Source organism: Vicia villosa, linkage group LG1, assembly GCF_029867415.1.
Source record: "Vicia villosa cultivar HV-30 ecotype Madison, WI linkage group LG1, Vvil1.0, whole genome shotgun sequence".
NCBI classification, from domain to species: Eukaryota; Viridiplantae; Streptophyta; class Magnoliopsida; order Fabales; family Fabaceae; genus Vicia; species Vicia villosa.
This window is the reverse complement of record NC_081180.1, coordinates 138,282,558-138,303,894: the sequence shown is the minus strand read 5'-3', so window position 1 is coordinate 138,303,894 and position 21,337 is coordinate 138,282,558. Positions and strand designations below refer to the sequence as shown.

At 32.4% G+C, this 21,337-nt stretch overlaps 1 protein-coding gene across 1 annotated transcript; it reads right to left on the bottom strand.

Moving 5' to 3' along the window:
* Positions 1-5,202: 5,202 nt before the first annotated feature.
* On the bottom strand, positions 5,203-10,984 carry LOC131644320 (ubiquitin carboxyl-terminal hydrolase 15-like). Its single transcript, XM_058914786.1, has 14 exons — positions 10,849-10,984; positions 9,976-10,400; positions 9,499-9,895; positions 8,918-9,386; positions 8,650-8,810; positions 8,208-8,296; positions 8,030-8,115; positions 7,763-7,925; positions 7,194-7,317; positions 6,935-7,092; positions 6,580-6,664; positions 6,244-6,456; positions 6,060-6,121; positions 5,203-5,982 (listed from the first exon to the last, which is right to left on the bottom strand). The coding sequence occupies exons 2-14, from the start codon at positions 10,281-10,283 to the stop codon at positions 5,457-5,459; spliced, it is 2,841 nt and encodes a 946-aa protein (XP_058770769.1). The 5' UTR covers positions 10,284-10,400; positions 10,849-10,984; the 3' UTR covers positions 5,203-5,456.
* Positions 10,985-21,337: the final 10,353 nt, after the last annotated feature.

Sequence of the window (21,337 nt, the reverse complement as noted above, 5' to 3'; positions counted from 1 at the left end):
AATCATCACAAGGCTGTAACCATTTTGTTGAATGCTATTTCATACATTGTGTATGAAAAGAATACAAACAGAGATACAACTAAGACAATATCTGATTCATTGAGAATGACTCGTGAAGGAAATTCTCAAGTGAAAGAAACCAAGGAAATTACTTTGATACAAAAGTATGAAGCCTTCAAGATAGAGGATGATGAAACTATTGAGAACATGTTCTCAAGGTTTCAGACTCTAGTTGTAGGACTGAAGGTTCTAAACAAAGGTTACTCTACTACATATCATGTTAAGAAGATTATCATAAGCCTACCTAAGAGAAGCATATGGTAACTGCACTGAAATTGTCTAAGGATATGAACAACACTACTTTTGAGGAACTTGTTAGTTCTTTGAGACGTCATGAGATAAAGCTTAAAAAATATGAGCCTCAAAGAAAAGGAAAATATGTGGCTCTGAAATCTATGGGAAAATCTGAAAAGACTAAAGCCTTTCAAGCTGAAGAGGAAGAAGAAGATGAGTTGTCTTTTCTCTCAAGAAGAGTTAACCAACTATGGAATAAAAGAAAAAATTTATGAGGATCAAGAAGGATAGGTGGTCAATTAGAATCTACTTTTGGACAAAATAATTTTGGTGCTAGAAACGACATCACGTGCTTTAAATGCAAGGAGTCGGGTCACTACAAGAATGAATGTCTCAAGCTCAAAAAGGACAAGTCCAAGAAGAAAGTCTTCAGAGGGAAGGAGAAGAAAAGCATATGATGAAAAAGTATCAGAAACTTCATAACAAATACAAGGATCTGAAACAAATTCATGTGTCTGAATCTGAAGCACATAGTAAGCTTAAAAAATAATTCTCCACTTTAAATGAAGAAAATTTTATTCTTAAGAATAACAACTCTATCCTTAAAAGCAAGAGTTAAAACTTGAGGAAGAAATTATTTTAGAAGCTTCTGTGGATTCTGATAATGTCATAAAGAAGTATGACAGATCTTTTCAGACATTTATGACTAAAAATATAAATAGAAGCAAAATGTCTTCAATGATCTATAGAGTTAGCAGAAATTGAACAAGATTTCTTGGTCATGTGCCTAAAGAAAAACCTATTTCAAAACCTAAGGCAAAACACAAAGCTCTTCATAATTGTTATATACCTTATACTCACAAGTGCAAAACGAGAAGGATATCAAGATTGTTAAAGTCATAAATGATCATGATGGGCAGTTTGAAAATAAGCTTTTTGAAAAACTTTTTGATGAGAATGGTATCTCCCGTGATTTCTCTTGCCCTATAACTCCACAACAAAATGGAGTTGTGGAGAGGAAGAATAAAACTTTGCATGAGATGGCCAGAATCATGATCAATGAGACTAACATGGCTAAGCACTTTTGGGTTGAGGTAGTAAATATAATGTGCTATATTTAGAACAAGATCTCTATAAGACATATTCTAGGTAAGACTCCTTATGAGTTCTGGAATAAAAGAAAACCTAAAATTTCATATTTACATCCTTTTGGATGTGATTGTTTTATTATGAACACTAAAGACAATCTCAACAAGTTTGATTCTAAGGCACAAAAGTGTTTATTGTTAGGATATTCTGAACGCTTAAAAGGCTATAGAGTATGTAACACTGAAACACGAGTTTTTGAGGGATCAATTCATGTTAGATTTAATGATAAGCTTGACCATGAAAAGTCAAAGCTTGTTGAGAAGTTCGCAGATCTGGAGATTACCTATTCAGGTTCTGAGGATAAAGAAGTTGCTGCTAAAGAATCTGAGACTAAGGACTCTGAAGATTATGGGTGTTCAAAACCAAACCAACCCAATAGAAAACCGCAAACCAAACCGAAACCGCAAAAAAACGTATTTGGTTCAGATTAGTTTGAGTCATTTTTTTAACAAAACCGCACGGTTCGGTTTGCAGTTTATATTTTGTAAACCGAAACAAACCGAATCAAACTGCATTATCTTACAACCTAAATATTACTTAATTCACATCCAACTCAAACTTAAACCTATTATACATTATCCTTAAGATTACGAACAATTTTCTCATCCTTACACATATAATTTCAGTCCCGATCTTCTCAAATCTCTAATAACATTATTTCACCTTCTTTGCCACATACATCTTTCCTCTTCTTCTATAATCTTTACTCTCTTATATTCTTTCTTTTTAACCTTCTCATTTTCATGTAAATGTTCTGTATTTCAGTTTCGTTTTTATCGCACATCTTCTTCTCTAATCTCTCAACACTTTTTTTTTCTTTTTCACCTTCACTAATCTTTCGTCTCTTCTATTTTTTTGTTTCATTATAATAATGTTTAAATTTTTTTATGCTATAATTTTATGTTTAATATTCCATTTTTGTCTAATTTAATTTTTACATATTAAATGGAAAATTGTGGTCAAAATATGACGACTTTTGTTGTTATTTGATAGTGTATGAATGTCTAAATACAAAATTGTGTTGTCATCTATATGTGTATGTATGGCTTAATAAAATATTTGTAAAAACTGAACCAACCGAACCGAACCAAACTGCATTAGTTTGGTTTGGTTCTGATTTTTTTAAAAGTCAACCGAACCAAACCAAACCGCACTATTTTTTCTCTTGCGGTTCGGATGATTTTTTTCGTCAAAACCGCCCAAACCGCACCGCGAACACCCCTACTGAAGATGTTCAACCAAAAGTTGTTGAAGCTCAGACTCCTCTGAGAAAACACAGACAAAGATCTTCACATTCTGAAGAATTAATTTTGGGTGATAAGACTGAACTAGTCTTAACTAGATCTTTATTCAAACCTTCTGAAGAGACGCATGAAGAATAGAGAGGAGTCCTTATCCTCTTTTCTTTTCTATTTTATTTTCCTCCATTGATTAAGGGATTGAATCTTGAAGGGGTTTGTCCAAAACCTCTTTCGATTGTTGTTATTAATTCAAATTTGTGCTCTGTTAATAGTTGTAAATTATGTGACTATATGAGTTAAATTTAGACTTGTGATGTTCTTGAATTTAGGTTATGTTTTGGTGAAATATGATGATGAATCCATGCTTGATTGATGAATTAAATGTCAAATCAGTGTGTTTTGATGTGTTAATTATTGTGTGATTTGTGTTTGATGATTGTTGTTGCAATAGAGAAAACGCAAAAGTGTGTTATGAACATCGGTGACGGGTGCCACAGAGGGTGATGACCATCCCTTCATCGCGTTGGAAAGAATGCTTCTTGAGCCAAGTTAACGGGTGTCAGCCAACTGACAGCCCGACCATCAGCTCATCGTGATGGGCGTTCTCTCCCTAACAGTTAGTGACAACGGGCGATTAATAGGGGAGGGTGACGGTTGTCAGCCCTGCGAGGGGTTAACGGTCAGCCCCTAGATTGACCGTTTTGGGTCTCATAGCTCGATTTTTCGAGTGGTTTTTTGAGTTGATGATCGTTTGCTATTGTTTTGATGATTAATGATAATATTATATTTTATGTTGGAATTATAAAAGGATTGTACTACCAACGGATCTCCATGTTTTGCGACTCAACATCGCACCACTACTACAACTATGAAAATTGATGAGGTTTCCATTTTCATTCTCCAACGATACTATTTATTATCTTTCCGCTTCGACTGCAGGGTGTGATAGAATATGTATTTATTTCTTAATAGAACTAGTCGAAGACCCGTGCATCCACACGGGTAAGTTCATTAATAAATAAAGTCATTTGATGGAAATGTAATTTTAAATTAAATTAAAATTATGTTTATGTTTTATGACTTATTTACATGTGTTAACAATAATGGTAATGTTATTAAATATAATAGATCACTAACTTTCATAGATGCCTAGAAATTAACCTTATTAAAAAAATATTTCTTTAGAAATAAATAAGCTGATAATTACTGAACATATACCGCAACCTTATTACATGAACCTATCAAATGAATAGAGCAATCAATGTAACAAATTAAGAATCACACTAAGAATTATTAAGAGACAATCCAAATATGCATGTAAAAATCTCAAATGAGCAAAATTCATAAAATTTTATTTGCAACAAAATAAATTAAACAAATATTTAATTGTATAAACTTCATTAATGACATATATTAATATAATAATATTTTGAATAGTATAAATTAAAGTTAATGATAAGTGACACATTTTTGTATTTTATCCAATAACACACATTTTCAAGTATATATTTAAATTCATTTTAATTGAAATAAAAAAAATTAACTAAAATTATTATTATTTTCTTAAAAAATATTGTATCTTAAAATAAAAATTATCTTAAATTATATTTCTTTGTTATTAATATTCAATTATTAAAGTTAATTTTTCAAAATTAAATACTATTTTAAATATAAATTAACAGACATTTAAAATGATAATAATAATCTTTTTATTAAATGTTAATTTATTGAAATATTTTGATTAATAATTTATTAGAAATAATAATAATAATAATAATAATAATAAAGTTATAAAAGTAAAAAGTGAAAATTGAAAATTGAGTTGGAAAGTGAGTTAGAAAAAATCAAAAAAAAAAATAAAAATTTTGCCCTCAAATTATTAATTTAAATTTAACTAACAAAAAAATATTTTTGTGATTTTCAGAACAACAAATTATTTTCTTATATTATAGATTTTAGAGGACTTTTTAATTATTAAGTGATGGATTGAGAATTTCTCATTTTATAGTTTGTACGGTGTCAATAAACGCTATGCCTACGCTGTCGCTGTCTGTGGCTGAACAACATATCTTTTTAAAATTCAGATTTGAATGTAAATAACAAACTATCTCATGGCCGAATGTTGCTTTTCACTCACAGCTACCATCCAACATCATCTATCACCATCCAACATCATCATCATCTATCCCCAAGCCTATTAAATTCCTTTGGAACTCTTTGGACATAAACAAACACACCCCATTTGACCAATAAAACTAACCCAATGTGTAGTCATGACAAAGATGGAAAGTCTCCATGTAACACCAACACAATTAGCTGCATTTGTAAGTTGTAACTAATTCAACTCTTGTGTGGGAACCTGCTGCCTTGAAAGCTAGTATTGCTAACATTGATTGTCCTCAAATAAGCATGATTCTCAAAAACAATTTACTCACTGCAGTCAGATAATAACGCAATAATTGCAGTCGGCCAATATTAGTCGTTACTCGTTAGATAGAGATCATACAAGACTTCAACAAATCTATCCAACAGTTCCGATATGCAGCAACTGCAGTAAGTGCGTAACTTGGACTGCAAGAAAATCCAAATTCAGAGAAAAAGACTTCCATGCATCAATAGATAATCAGAGGAACACTACTTCTGTCATCTTTACAATTATCAATTAAAGTAAATAAATAAAATAAAAATACATATGTGCTTAAAATAGCTAGCTATATGCCTCAATCAACTAAATATTGAAAATTTTGAGACATAGCACCTACTCCATTCTAATTAAGATTCCCATATAGTTGTTTTCTGCACTCTTTCAATATGACCCTTCTTAGGGAAGATCCTTGTTAGTGGCCTACTATGTGAAATCTTCATGTAGTTGTTGTTTTCTGGTGTGTAATTGAAGAGAGATGAAATTGGATCCATGATGGAAGACGAATCGCCGTAGTCTACAGTGCTGAAGGAGTCCCTTGTACTCTCGGTTGTGAAAGAAGCCTCGTCTGAGCTTGTGAAAATGGACCAGTCACTTGACGTGGTCACATCTGAAAACTCGTGCCTGATATTTTCGGCGTATGTTTGTATTACTGGATGGACGTTTCTGTTTGTGCTTCTTTTAAGAAGGCCGTCAGAGGTGTCGATATCTGGCCTGGTATTCGGGGAAGGCTCGGAGACAAAACTTTGACTGACGTGTCGGCTATGTCCTGGTTTAGAAGGTTTCTGCGTTTCTAATGGATAGAGCTTTGAAGAATCGGAGCCGGATTGCTGTGCGGCTTTCCCGGTTAATTCTACTGGAGGACGGGGACAGGACCTACAAAAAAGTAAGCACCGGTGTCGTTAGATAAGGGAAACAAATTACAACAACTGCGAAAGCAACCAAGTCATTACCTTGTGTAGAATAAGATGTATGCTCCTTCTGACATAACCTGATTGACTAATACTGGCTGAACCTGTAAAATTTTATAATCTAAGAATTTCAAAACTAATGAACAAGGAAAGTTCAAGCAAATTGCTAGCATGAAATATGGTTGGTTAAGTACGCGCAAAGATTGCAAACAGGGAACAACATTACCTCAGTATCGTCTATCCTGAACCAATTGCCTTGTAGATCTTTCACGTACGAAACGTAATGTCCAGAGAAAGATGCATTCAGTGTGTCAAGGTGCACAACAACGGCATAAAGCGCGTAGAGTGGAGGAATATCGCCGGTCCCAGTCATGAAAGGAATCATATCTAGCATTTCAGGAAACGTTATGCACTTGTTAATTTTCCCGTATCTTCCTTCCTGGTGACATATAACCATGAAAACAAAATTCAATGGGTTAATATATAGAAAATCATGAAATTCAAAACATTATTAGGTGTTATATACAGAATAAAGTACGATTTGACAAGACCTATGATTTACCTGAAACCTCTTTAAAACAATGGTCAAGATGTTAGGAGCCTCGTGTATGCTCAATTGCTTTCTAGCTCGAACATATGCAGTGCACCTAGATCATAATATATAAACATAAGGGACATATCTTAATTGAAAGCTAAAAAAAATTAACTAACAAAACCACGTGTAACTGCGACCTATGTAGCACCAGCACTTTAGATTGAAAATGTGTCTGACAATGACATGAGTCATGACACCGACACATGTGATTACACAACTACTCTCGTGTTCTCAAATTATTATTAGTGTGAACGTTTCTGTGTCTATATTAGGTCTGGCTTCATAGATTGCAACGCAAAATACAAAACTTAAATGATCATACCTTCCACATCTATACATGTTTTCTCCATCCAAATCTTCAGGAGAAGTAAACTGAGTCAGTGCATCTTCGAGTGACTCAACCCAACCCAATATCTCCAACGATAAGTCCATAATGTTCTCATACCTTTCTGACTCATGACTACAATTCAAACACTTAACCTGTAGATATAAAAAATTCACTACGATGTCGAAAAAAATGCAAAGTTAAGGGCACTACAGCCAAGGACTTAGAGCCAGAGAGAGAAAAGGATTACACACACCTTGGATTGAAGACGACCACTAAAAGTATGTTGTATGAAAGTTGTTTCTTGTAATCTAGGATCTACTCTTTTCTCACCACCAAGCCCCTCCAAACATATAGATTGCATCGATGCAACTAAAAGCCTATACAAATCAATGCATGATATAATTTAGCATCGACTGTGCATATGTTTCAAACAAGCACGGTGAAACTACACTAAATAATTAAAATCCTTTTCTATATGGAGTTCAACATGTATGAGTGTCTGACAGACACATGTAGTCGACACTAATCATTTCCATTTTCTTAACTTCTTACACGTGTCTACTTATTAATATCAATGTCGTGTCCGATGTCTACTAAATACTAACTAATATCAGTGTCTTGTCCGATGTTTGTGACTGTGTTAGTATTTTAGTCTAAAAACACCTAAAGCAAGAGTCGATTTTTTTACAATAGGTGCATCCCTAACTTCCTCTCTAAACACATTCATTCCTAATCCTACTTTGTCTGGTGTGTCTACTCATCATCTATCATAACATTCTCATTTCTGTAATGGAGACAAAGAGGCAATAATCCCAAAAGGACCTTAAAAATTCATGAGCATCTTCCTGACTTCCGTCGCCCATGTGGCAATTAATGCTCCGCATGTGCCAAAGTATCCTACTCGGAGAAAGAGGAGCCCCGTTCTCTCTCAAAATCATCATATGCTGCTCTAACTCACACATGAGACACCAATCTTTAGCACAACCTGGCATTCAATGAAGAAGATGACAATTTTTTATATTAAAAATTGCATTTGAAGCAAATTGGCATTATTGTTTAAGTGAAAAGATTGAGACAGAATGGAAATACAGGATTTTGAATGCGATCCATAAAGCAAATATACGACAAGAGGCTTGGTAGAAGTTAAGCACTGCAACACAGCATTGGCATAGCAACTGCAAAATAAAGAAGAAAAAAAACATATTTAACATGCTTCAAATACACCGAAAAGGAACAATACGTGTTTTACATAATATGTTAGTATTACCTATTTCCAATATTCAAAAGGCCCCTGGGGAATATACCAAAGACTTCACTCTGGAAAATCTTCACAAATTCATCATAAGGAAACAACATCTGAGACATGATCAAGACATTAATTTGTTAGTAACGGCATCTATTTTTAACCTACGCAAAATCTATGAAGCCCTGACAGACTTAAACAAACACCAGACACAATATTGACACATTAAACCAATATCGTGTAGGAGTCAAACATTGACATATTACACCAATAATGTTCGAGAAAATAAAAATATGAAATGTTATAATGAGTATTGATATCGTGTAGGTGTCAAACATTGAGATGTGTTGGACATCAAACACGCTTTCAATCTGAAGTGTCAGCGCTACATTGGGGGCACAATAAGCACTTTTCAAGTAGAACAACAATAGGCTTTAAAGTTTGAAAGCATCTACATAATACTAACCTTTATACTCTTTGCTTTTTTGGACCTTACTCCACTTCCTTCTGATGAGGGGAGTACAGCGTGTTTAGTTGATTTCCTTAAACCCATCATTTTCATAAGTCCAGTGCTTGTAATTCCATTGACAGCATGCGAAGGGACATTACCTCTGCTTCCAGTAACTTCTGCATGATGAGTATAGATTGTGTTTTCAAAAGAACATTTATGATAAAAGGAGAATACCTTAACATAAAACAAAAGTTAAACCAAATTATTGGTCTACGGTACTAACTCGGCTCATCTGGAATTTTCCCTTTCTTCTCTATTTCTGCACCACTAAAGTCTGTTGTCGTCTTTGATGTTGACTTCGGTGATTTAGAACATTTAACCTTTGACGAAGGATGTGACGGCTTTTTTGCCTTTGCACTTCCTTTAACCGTTGTTTCAGGAGAGCATCTGTTTTGGAGTACTTGATCGGAATGATGGTTTACGTTTACCCCTTTGACTACATTTCCTCCTTTGGTAACGATGTTTGTTTCAAATTCATCTACACCTTCATCGTTATTTGCAGCACTCGACGCAGTAGAGCATCCATATTTGTTTCTTGATGCAAATGCATTTCCATATTGACTTTGATAGTTCCCATCCTCGTGCATTTTGTTTCTCAAACCATCTTGTTCATAAGCATAAACTCCAAAGCCTCTTGAATTGACCTTTGAAGTTTCTTCCTCCAACACAGAATCATCGCTGCTATTTCTCGACTGCAGCAACAATTTAGCATAACGAACAGAGTTTAATATTTATTACATTTAGTGAATGTACAAAGTGTTTATGCCAATATGATATTTCAATTTCATAGTAAAACAAGTGAACCTTTTGTCTCGTAAACGTCTCATGAGAAGCGGTAGCTTTGTAATCAGAAGAATCAATAGAAGATTCATAAATAGAACCACTATCTCTTCGCCGTGATTCTCGGTTGGATTTACGGGAAGCTCTTCTCTCCAAAGTGGGAGGTTGAGAATTATTAAAAAGAGAAATATTGGCTGTAGCAGAAACTGCGGCAGTGCCTGTCAGCGGGTGAACCAAATTGTCCGAATTGTTTAAATTGCAACCAAAGTAGGGATTGTTTAAATTATCGTAAAAGCGACTTGCGTGACCAAATTCCTCAACCGAAAGCGGCAGAGGAAACGAGCTTGATTCATGAGTTTCCAATGGCTGGCACTCTTGTTTGTGAATTTGCCTCCAGTGGATTATTTGACAATTCCCAGAGCTGCAAACCACTTACAGCTCAAATTTCAAGAAATAACAATCTTAATGTCAAACAGAAAATTCAATAAAATAGTTAGTTACCAGTATCTAACAAACTTGCATCTGGAGCAGCGAGTTTTAGCAGGAGCAGAACACCGAGCACAATCATGATTCGATTCGTTATTCTTAGGAAAATAAAAGACTTGAGGTTGCGGGGGAATTACATCAGCAACAGCCATTTTTTGTTCGGCTTTAAAGGCTTCTTCAGCGGCCAATTGAGCGAGCAAAGCTATCCTATTTCTCTTCGTGGCAGTCTCACTCCATTTTCCAAGTAAGACGTAAGCCACCAAAGGGAGTACAACCAAGACCAGAAACAGGACAGGAATATCAGATTCACGCGGTTCGAGCATATCCCCACCAGCATACTCATGTCCAGTTTCCTCCCAAAATCACTTATCAGAATGAAATCCCCCTAAAAATCCAAGTAAACTTCAAATGCAGCATAAGCCATAAGCTACCATTCAAACCTGTCATGTTCAGCTACTTAAATTCAACAACAACAACCAACTTATTGCCTTATTTAGATAAATAGCTTAATTAAGTGCTTATAGAATGGAATACATTACATCAACAACTACAAGATGTCAACAGTCAAAGAGCAATGATTGCATATAACAAACCAATCTCAAACATTTGTGTGCCCACAGCACCAATTTTATATTCAACAAGCACCCATTTAAGGGAAACACAACCAAAAAGAGATGCATTCAACTAAAGAAACCAGTGAAACTGAACCACCCCACACAAAAAAAATCACTTTTTTTAAATCATTATTTCCAAATAAACAAACTTCAACCCCACATGTTCAACATAAAAAAAAAAATTAATTTTTTTTCAAACCCATGTCTCAAACCTAAGATCCAAACAAGTACAAAGAAAGTACAAGACAATGCAAGATGAAAAGTTTGAACAAACCTTCAACACATTGAAGAAATCTGAGCAAAACCCACCAACATTTGACCTCATTTTTCCTTCCACCTTGAAAAAGATTCCTTCTTTCAACAAAAACAAAAACAACATCTTCCTCTTGTTACTACTACTAACAACAGTCTAACACAACACACACACACACACATACTTTAAGGATATACTAACCTGCGGTAACATGTACCGTGAGCTCAGCTAAGGGCCGTACACGTGTTGAATGATGAGAGGGTGGTGATCTCCAAGTGTTTGTGACCGTTGATGAGGCTAGTGGGACCGGATTGATGATGTTCCCAATGATTTGTGGTGGATGCCACGTGTACGGATAATGCATAAATAAGAGCACAATTGTTGTGAGGAATAAGTTTTGAATTTTGGAAGGAAATAAAAAAATAATGTTAAAATAATAAACTTTTTGATCTGAGTCATGTGATGGGACAGGGCTGTGACAGTCTTTGCTCCGAATATGTTATGTTTTTTTTTTTTCTATTCGCACCGGTTTCGGCCCACCACAGGTGAACTATTGTTCCGTCTGAGAATCGAACTCGGTATTCTCCGAGTACGTTCTTGAATGGGACTCTTTGCCAATAAAGCTCAACCACTTAGTTAAATCATTTTTATACTCATAATCATTAAAAATAATTATAGCTGTTTATGTATAAAAGTAATTTTAACTTGACACTGTGTTTTATTGACATTGTTTGTGTGTGTTTGGTTTTGAGGTTAAAAAATTGATTTTGAATGAATGATTATGTAAAATTGATTTCGAATAAAAGTGAGTTAAAGGTAAAGTGCAGGGGCATTTCCAAGGCCCAGTGAGCTTGGACACGCGTCCGGGTTCAATCCCTATTTTCTTTGTACTCCCCCAATTTAATTGTTGATTTTTAGACAAAATCAGAGGTAAAATTAGTAAAACCAGGGTGTGAAAATTAAAACAGATGAATAATCAATGGTATAAAGTTTTTGTCCAAACTGTTTAAAATTCCTAGCTCTGCCACTCGTAAAGTGATTTATGTTTGGAAAAAAATTTGCAAAAATGAGTTGTACAATAAATTTTAGTGTAAAAATCACTAATATTTATTGTTTAATTCACTTTTGCAAGAATTTATCCAAACATAAATCACTTTACCTTTAATTGACTTTATTCAAAATTAATTTTATATAATCAATTTACTTAAAATCAATTTTTTTCACTAAATCACACGCATAGAGTAAATATTCTAATTTAACAAATCTATAAGGAATTTAGCACTTAGGAATATGCAAAGTCCCCGAAAATATTTGACTATCATGAGTCATCATGTTATGGAGAAGAGAAAAGATATAAGCTACATCTGACACTGTTTATACTATTTTGCTTTTTTAATATATTTAATAATTTTTTTTCATTTTTCCAAGATACAGATAAACAAATGCCAGCCTTGCTATTTGTACACTGCTTTGTAGATACACCTTATCTACACCGTAGGTCACAACTCACAGCAAATGCTTGCACAAAAACCAAAGTCATAATAAATTATTAAAATAATAAAAAGAGTATATTTTACCTATACCAATACGGTGTAGGTGTCAAAAACCGGTGTAAAAATATCTTTTCTCAAACAAATGCATATGTTGTATTTTAGAAGGTGTACATATACGGTGTAGGATTGCAAGCGTAAGAATAACAATCCTCTATGAAGAAAGTGTTTGGACAAATAAGAAAGTAAAATATGGTAATGAATTATAATTATCTTACTTCTTATAAAATTATTTTTATTTTTAAATAATTAAAATTAATTTTAAAAAAATTTAGGATACTTATGATAAGGGCTAACTATACTATAACTCACTCAAAGCAATTAAACGCAGTTTTATATATATATATATATATATATATATATATATATATATATATATATATATATATATATATATATATATATATATATAGGATGTATCAAGTAGGAGGAATTTTTAAATAAGAGATAAGAGGATGCAATCCTAATCATTGAATTAATCAAGAGAGAGAAATTAAATTATTTATTAAAATATTAATATAATTATTATTTCTCTCTCTTGATTAATTCAATTGTTAGCATTGAATCCTCTTATCTCTTATTTAAAAACCCTCCTACTTGATACATTCCCTATATATATATATATATATATATATATATATATATATATATATATATATATATATATATATATATATATATATATATATATATATATATATATATATATATATATATATATATATATATATATATATATATATATATATATATATGGAGCATATCAAGTGAGAACATTTTTAAATGAGAGATAAGAGGAAGAAATATCAATCATTGGATTCATCAAGAGAGAATGTTAATACATTAATAAGACTATTAATTTCTCTCTCTTGATGAATCTATTGGTTGATATTTCTTCCTCTCATCTCTCATTTAAAAATGCTCTCACTTGATATGCTCCCTATATATATATATATATATATATATATATATATATATATATATATATATATATATATATATATATATATATATATATATATATATATATTTCGAACTAACTCATTCAAATTTATTAGTATTTGGTTTACGTAACAAATTCTAAACTTGTGAGTCTAGCATGTTTTATCTTAGAATCACAATTGTGATTGATTAATAACGATGGATCCAAAACGGGGTGGTGTTTATCTTTGATACGTTGGTGGACCTGCAGAGCTAACACTCTAACGCTCAAATTAGTTACAGAGTCCAAGATGAGTGAAGTGAAATTATGAGATCATAAAAGTGTGTCTTGAATTTCACGTGTGTTGATTATATACGTTGGATAATTTTGAATGGATCTTGTATGGTTGGACTGGATATATGGATTTCACTTGTAGTGGGTCTTTGGTCGATCTAGAACAATTGCCCCTAAGGCTTGTCGGATGTTTTATCAATCAGGAAGTCTTTCAAAGTTGCGATGGCCATCTCATTACCAAAGTCGATCGTAGGGAGAAGTGGGAATGTCATGGGACAGTTTGCAGAAGTAATGGGAAACAAGTGCATTAAATGCATTTCCCATTATTGAGACGTTTCACCGTTTTTTCTGGCACGTGGTTGTAGACTAGCATGTTAAGGCATGACGCTCTACTCTAAGGCATTTGAGTGCGATTGAGTTTGCTTTAGTTTTCAAGGTGAAGTATGTTCATTGATTTTTAACTTTATGTTTCCTATTTGACTAGACTCGTTGCTCGCTTTCCCTACGTATTCTCTGGTGTGATGAGGAATTCAAAGCTACGTAGTTTTTTATAGAATAAGTTTGTTGATTGGTTGATTTTAATAAGTTTTAATTTAGAAACTTTTGGCGGAAGGCGAATTATTTATCATAAACAAGGTGTGCATCTTGCGTCCGGTTATTCTAGATGAAATGGATGTTCATCCGATCATCACTTTTTATTACTAAGATTTAAATGGAATGCAAATAATCGACACTGAACAAGGTGTATGTAAGTTTAAGAGTGCGCCTAAGAGGGGGGTGAATTAGGACTTTGAAAATTTATCCGGTTTTATGAGAATACTTGTACTTATTTTTTGGTTAAGTGTTTGAAGGTTTTTGTATGGTTCTTTTCTTTTCTTGGTAATAGTTATGAAAGCGGTAAAATGCGGAAAAGTAAAGAACACAACGATATATACTGGTTCCCCTCACAATCCGAGAGTACTCCAGTCCCCTTTCAAACACGAAAGAGATTTTACTATTGTTAGATCTTTGTACAAGCCTATACTAAGACTCCTCCTACAATCTTCTAACAAAACCACCAAGAACAATCCTCTTGGATTTCAATAAGTCCTTAAGAGAACACCCTCCCTAAGGATACCTCTTGTTTCCAAAACTATGGACAACAAGGTTACAACTACCAAGAACAATCCTCTTGGATTTACCAACTTGATTATGAGAACAATCCTCTCACTAATCAACAACCCTTACTTCCAACAATCTTGGATAGCAAGTCAAAAATAACAAAATATATTTGAGTAGAAATGTTGATGAACATATATCAATCAATAAGATTGATCTTCTCTTCCAATGATAATAATTCACAATTCTTTAAAGTAATAGATTGCTCAAAATATTTTCTAGTTTGGATGATATGAAAGTGTGTAGAAAATATCTTGAAAAAGATTGAAGAATAACAATGTGAAATTCTGAAAATTTCTAAGAGTTTTTGATTGGAAGAGATGAAGAATGAATTTGAAATTTTGAGTATATATAGATGTTCATAACACCCCTTGAAATATCATAAGTTTCTGTAGATTAATCATGAACAATTGCCAAGATTAAAGGAAATGTTTCAATGAAAAGGTGTGTGGAAAGGTGCTATGAAATGCTGCTGTTTTTCAAAAAACGTACAGGGGAAATCGATTTCCCTTAGCATGAAATCGATTTCATGCATGTAACGTTAACAAAATTTCAAAAACAAACAGTGGGAAATCGATTTCCTCTTTAGGTAAATCGATTTCCATAGTGCAAAAAGTGAATTTTTGCTTCTGGAAATGTTTTAAGACAGTGGCAAATCGATTTCATGTTATGGTAAATCGATTTACCCAGTGTAAAACTTGAATAAAAGATTTTGCAAATGTTTGCTATTATCATGGATGGTCTATGCAATGGTTGGTTGATTTCTTGAGCATCTAAGACTTTAGAGAATGTAATTATAGTCATTATACCTTCTTGAAGTGCAAGCTTGATTCCAAAGCCTTGATCATTGATATTTTAACTTTAACAACTCATCTTTGCCTTCTTGTTATTTAGAGATTTGTCTTCATCAAAACAAAAGATCTTTCATTGAGAATCTTGATCCATAGCTAATTTGATCTTTTTGCTCATCCTTTATTGATGTATACTCATGATAGTTGTCTTCATCAAAACATAGTGTTGTAGAAGCTTGCCTTCACAGTGTACACTTTGCGTTTGATCTTTCTAAACAAAACGGATGTACATCCGATCATCCCTTCAATTCAAGGTTTTATTTTGAGAAAAAAGATTTGGTTCTAATGTGAAAATAATTATAAAAAAAACTTAGTTTTAATATTTATTAAATACTTAATCAATTTAGCAAAATAAGTCAATTAAGTTTAATATTTGAGAAAAAATAAAGGGTTAAATATATCTCTGGTCCCTATAAATATTTCAATTTTGGTTTGTAGTCCCTATAAAAAATATCGACTTTTAGTCCCTATAAAATTACTTTTGCACTAAGTTTTAGTTCTTGTAGAGGGACTAAAACTACGTGCAAAAGTAATTTTATAGGGACTAAAAGTCAATATTTTTTATAGGGATTAAAAGACATTTTTGGTAATTTTATAGGGACTACAAACATATTTAATGCAAAAATAAAATGAGATTTTTTAATTTTATTGTAATAATGAGAGAATATTTTGTTTAATCTAATTAACTAATTACCTAAAATTATTAACAAAAAAAATGGAAAAAGGGGGTGTAACAAGATCCTCGGAGGTTCCATGAGAACTTGGGCTCAAAGCCCACACCTAGCAAAAACCCTAAATAGAAAAAAATAAATAAATTAAAATATAAAAATAAAAACATGTGGAGGGAGAACTCAATCAAAACCCCCATCAAACTCTCTTCTATATTTTCTTTTTTTTTTCTTTTTATTTGTAGAGACCAACCATATGATGACACGTGGAATTTATTAAAATAACAAGTAAACAATATATTAAATAAAAACAGAAGAAGAAATAAGGAACACAAACTTTTAGATTTCTCTATCATCCTCTTATTTTTACCCCTAAGACACCACTTCATTTGCATCATGTGCAATTGTATCAAGATCACAAACTTGGTGAGCTTTCTTCTACCTCTTTGAGTCTTGCCTTATGGGGATCGCCAAGCACTTTCTTTTGTATCGTGATCCTTCACAGTGGGAGTATGCTAAGGGCTCGCAAGAAAGTTAGACTATGAAATGATCCCGTACAAAACCAACTAGAAGTCAACCATCTAGCCAGTCTTCAAGACTTCTTTACTTGTCTCAGTTTCCTGTTTCTTACATGAGCACGTTGATGACATTGATGATGTGGGTCAATATGCAAATTGCGGTTTTCGTGCTATTGCAAATTTACTTGGATGAGGCGAAGAGTCATGGCCTTTGGTTCAAACACAATTGATGCTGACGTTTATCAACATCATCAATTGTGTTCCAATATGTTCTATGACACGGTCCCTAAAGTTAGGAGTTTGTTGTGAGTAGGTAGCTTAGATCTGCAGGTTCGTGAGAAATGGATGACGACTCATGATATGGGTTACCCTATTGCTTCTAGATACAATGTCATATTGATCTCGTTGTCCAAGAACCTTAACATCACTTTCTTCCCACTAGTGTGTGTTTATGTATGTGTGTGTTTGTGTGTGTGTGTGTGTATATGGATTAATTGTTATAATATCATATTGTTATGTTAAGAATATCAAAAACTTAAGTTAAAAAACCAAAACTTAAAATAATGGTAAAATCCGATATTATGTCAAAAATTCAATACTTATCGATACTTTTTTAAAAAACCAAAAATATTAGACAAGGACATAACAGTAAAAATATAGCTCGTGTGAATGTGTCAGGTTAAAGTGTGAGGGTGATAGGTAAATATCTCCAAATTTGAAAAACTTACAATATAAATTGAGTAATTTACCCTATTGCATGCATGTGCCGATGTTATGCTATTTTCAGATATCTATTATTGACTTCATAAATTATTGAAACTTTTTAAGTGTGACTTTCTTCTTATATTATTGGACAAATTTTGACTTTTTTTGAGCAAATTGTTTTTCTAATTTTTATGTTTTGTTGTTATTTAGGCAATATATTTTTTTTCATGTTATTTTTTAACAATAAATTTTTTAAGTTATTTTTATAATTATATTAAAAAAATTATATCACATACTCATATTTTAGTTTTTAAAACAACTATATTCTGTACTCGTACAAGTATTAGCTGCGTACTCGAACCAGAACAACATAGGTCCATATATATGTAAGATCATCATTTTATGATTGAAGGTTAATGATGTTTCATTCTTTTCTTTCAACAAGTAAGAAACCTTTGCTCCTGCACGGGTAATTTAGTTATGATATTGTGATTCCAACTAAAAAAATATATAGTAATTGAGAATTTTCAAAGAATAATCATGTAATAATTATATAACAACAAAAGATTTGTTAATGTGATAACACTTGAATGAGTGTTAATGTCATAACACTTGGATAATATCAAAAGAAGAAATAAAATACAAGATGTGTCATAAAGGATTATGAAATTAGATAAAGTTGTAACATCAATCTTTAAAATGTAGTCAAAGATTGAATCTAAAAAGAAAAAAAAATTAGACACATGTAAATTTAAAATGATTTACTTATTGGTAAAATAAACAATAATCATATAGATTTAATTATATTAAATAATCATTAAAAAAATCGTGAAATGGAGAAAAAAATAATATTTAAAAATAATAAATTTATCTCTCAAATTAAGATATGAATTGATTAACTTTATATAGATATTATGCTGATACTGACCCGTGAAAAAATATTAAAACTTAATTGATCACTTTTAAACACGTAATAAATCATCAATTTAAAAAAAAAACAATTTAAAAGAGGTCGATATTTTTAAAAATAAACAAATGTTGAAAAACAGAGTTCCCGTGAGGATAACTAATTCATTTTAAAACTGTGATATATGTTGTCAACAATCTCCAGATGCTGAAATTTAATTGATAACTCAGATCACCTAAGCAACACAAATCTAAAAAGAAGGCATTGACCTAAATAAAAATGTGAGCTTTGAAACATGGTAAGGGACATGGTGTGACTTCCAATAAGATATGCTTACTAGATTCATAATCACAGGCCTATATGTTATCAGACTTGGAATTGCTCCATTACGAATTAGTTCCTAATATTTATCCCAACAACTTAGACATAACGATAGCAATACTCGAACACTGTACTCTGCTAACAAGTGATTCATCTTCAACTGCATTAGATGAAAAGAAAATCAATGAAGATCATTGAAACGATAAATTTTAAAGGTTAGATATTTAGAGTTAGGTTGTCATAGTTACACTTGAAGTTGTTCTAGCTTTTCCTCCCTTCCAAGCTGATATGGCATGTGTTTCAAGCTCTTCTTTTGTCATATTGGACCCGTGATTCCCGACCTAAGAAAAGGACAATAATAATTTTATAAAACCTTACAATTAGACTTTGCAGTTTCTCATTTTTGTAGTTTATCAATTATAATTTATAGTTTATCATGAATGAATTGTATATAAATGCAAATTTAAAATGAGTTATGTTATTAAGATTTGAATATTGTTGTGTCATTATGCATGTGTGAAGTCATGTCTGGCAGCTAAATATATATTCTTCACAAAAAAAATTTGCCAAAACAAAGTTGAATTTCTATACCTGGACATGCAAATGCAATTATGGGTAGGCTTGTCTTACTCCTACCGTCATCTACCAATTGTTTTTGTCTATATCTTGGGATGAATTTCACACAAGATTCGACCAGGATCACATCTCTACTGCAATTTGTATAAAAAATAGCCCTCACCCCCACAAATTTGAAAAATCTTGTAAGTATTTTGAAAACATGAAATATTAGAATTTGTGAAAAATCTTGTAAGTATTTTGAAAACTTGAATATAAAAAATAACCCTCACCCCCACAGATCAAGAACTCAGAACTTACCTTTATACAGTAAATTGAGAATTTGTGAGCAAGAGCAAAGAGACATAGCCTAGAGACTCCACAGGATATGACTTGCAAAGTACCTTAGAACAAAAAATTCATAGTGAGGAAACTATTTTTATTTATGTTTAATCCCGGATAGGGAAACCATAATCTACATACCTCAGCGCGAATTGATAACTTCGTTTTACAAATCTTTTCATATTTTTGTGTTCTCGTGGCAGCTTGCAGACCCTGCCAAGGAAGGCTAAAATGCAAGGACCAAGCAGTTAAGTCCTACATTTACCTAAAAATCCTTAAACAATCGATACTCGCAAGAATTTTTAAAAGTAGAATCAATAGGACAAGACATACTTTCCTCTTAAAAAGTACAAAATAACATATCCTAGAGACTCCAAATCATCTCTGTAACTTTGTTCTGAAGAAGTGAAACCAAAATTATGATGAAAATTTGTAGGCTGCATACATAGAAAGTAAAGAATGAAAAACTCTTTCATGTACTAACCAATTCCTTTATGAGTATGCTGCATATAAAGAAAATTTGTAAGCTGCGTATAAAGAAAGTAAAAGAATTACAACATACGAAAACTATTCATATGAATTTGATAGAAAATGAAAGCATAGCAACGAAGCTACCTGATTTACTTTCTTCTCAAGACCCATTATTAGTATTCCAAGCAGCTCCAATTCCTACATTTATTTGAGGAAAATAACTGAAATAATTAGTTGTAAATAAGTTTTATTTGAACAATTGAGCATAACTGAATCGATAACTCAAGAAACACCGACTTCATCAAGTGATCATAATAGTTCATTTCCAAGCAACCTAAATCAAATCCCAAAGAAATTGAAATTGATTGACAATATACAAAGATAAAGAGAAGAAGACAACAACATCAAAAATTATAGACCATGTTATAAAATACATCAAAATAACAACAAAAGTGAAACACAAAAATTGGTTATAACGTATAAGTTACCTGAGTATAAAGACGCATAATATAATAAGCACCAGGATCTCTAGAAACGCCATGAAGAGAAATCGACAAGAAATCAACAATTTATCCTTTAGATTTATCAACATCACTAACCCATATAATTTTCCTGTGAAACCAAGAACAACACAAATAAACAACCGCAAGAATCGTGATTTACGAATTTGAATGAATGAGTGAATGTGTCAGAGTTTTACTTACTTGGTTGTAATATAGAGAGTGTTTGGTGATTCGCGAGGAAGATAAGTGAGGGCTATGTCGACGTCGGGTTGAACGCGCATCAATTCTTCATCGCTCTCTCTGTCGATTGTTGGATCTCCAGTTATCAATCGTAACCCTAATGCCATTTCTTGTTCTCTTTTTCAGTTCTTTCTTTGCTTCAATTTTGGTGACTGCGGCAATTTTAGGGTTTCATGTAAAAGGAGATAGAAGAGAAGATGAGAGAGAGAACGGAACGAGGAGGAAGAAGAGAGGAGTGATTTTGAAATAAGAAATGTTGCCACTGACAAAGTGATACTTGTTAGTTTTTTTACATAATGTACAATTTGTCATTCTCTCATTAGTCCAAATTTAAAGTTGATGGTTAATTTGTTAGTTACAAAAAATGACCTTTTAGTAGTGCAATTAAATTTTGGTGAAAGGGCAATTTAGGTAGTTTGTTCAATTGAATAGTAATGAGTAAGATAGTAGATGAATAACATGAGTGAGTTTCTTAATCATCAAGTTGTCTCAATACGATAGTCTT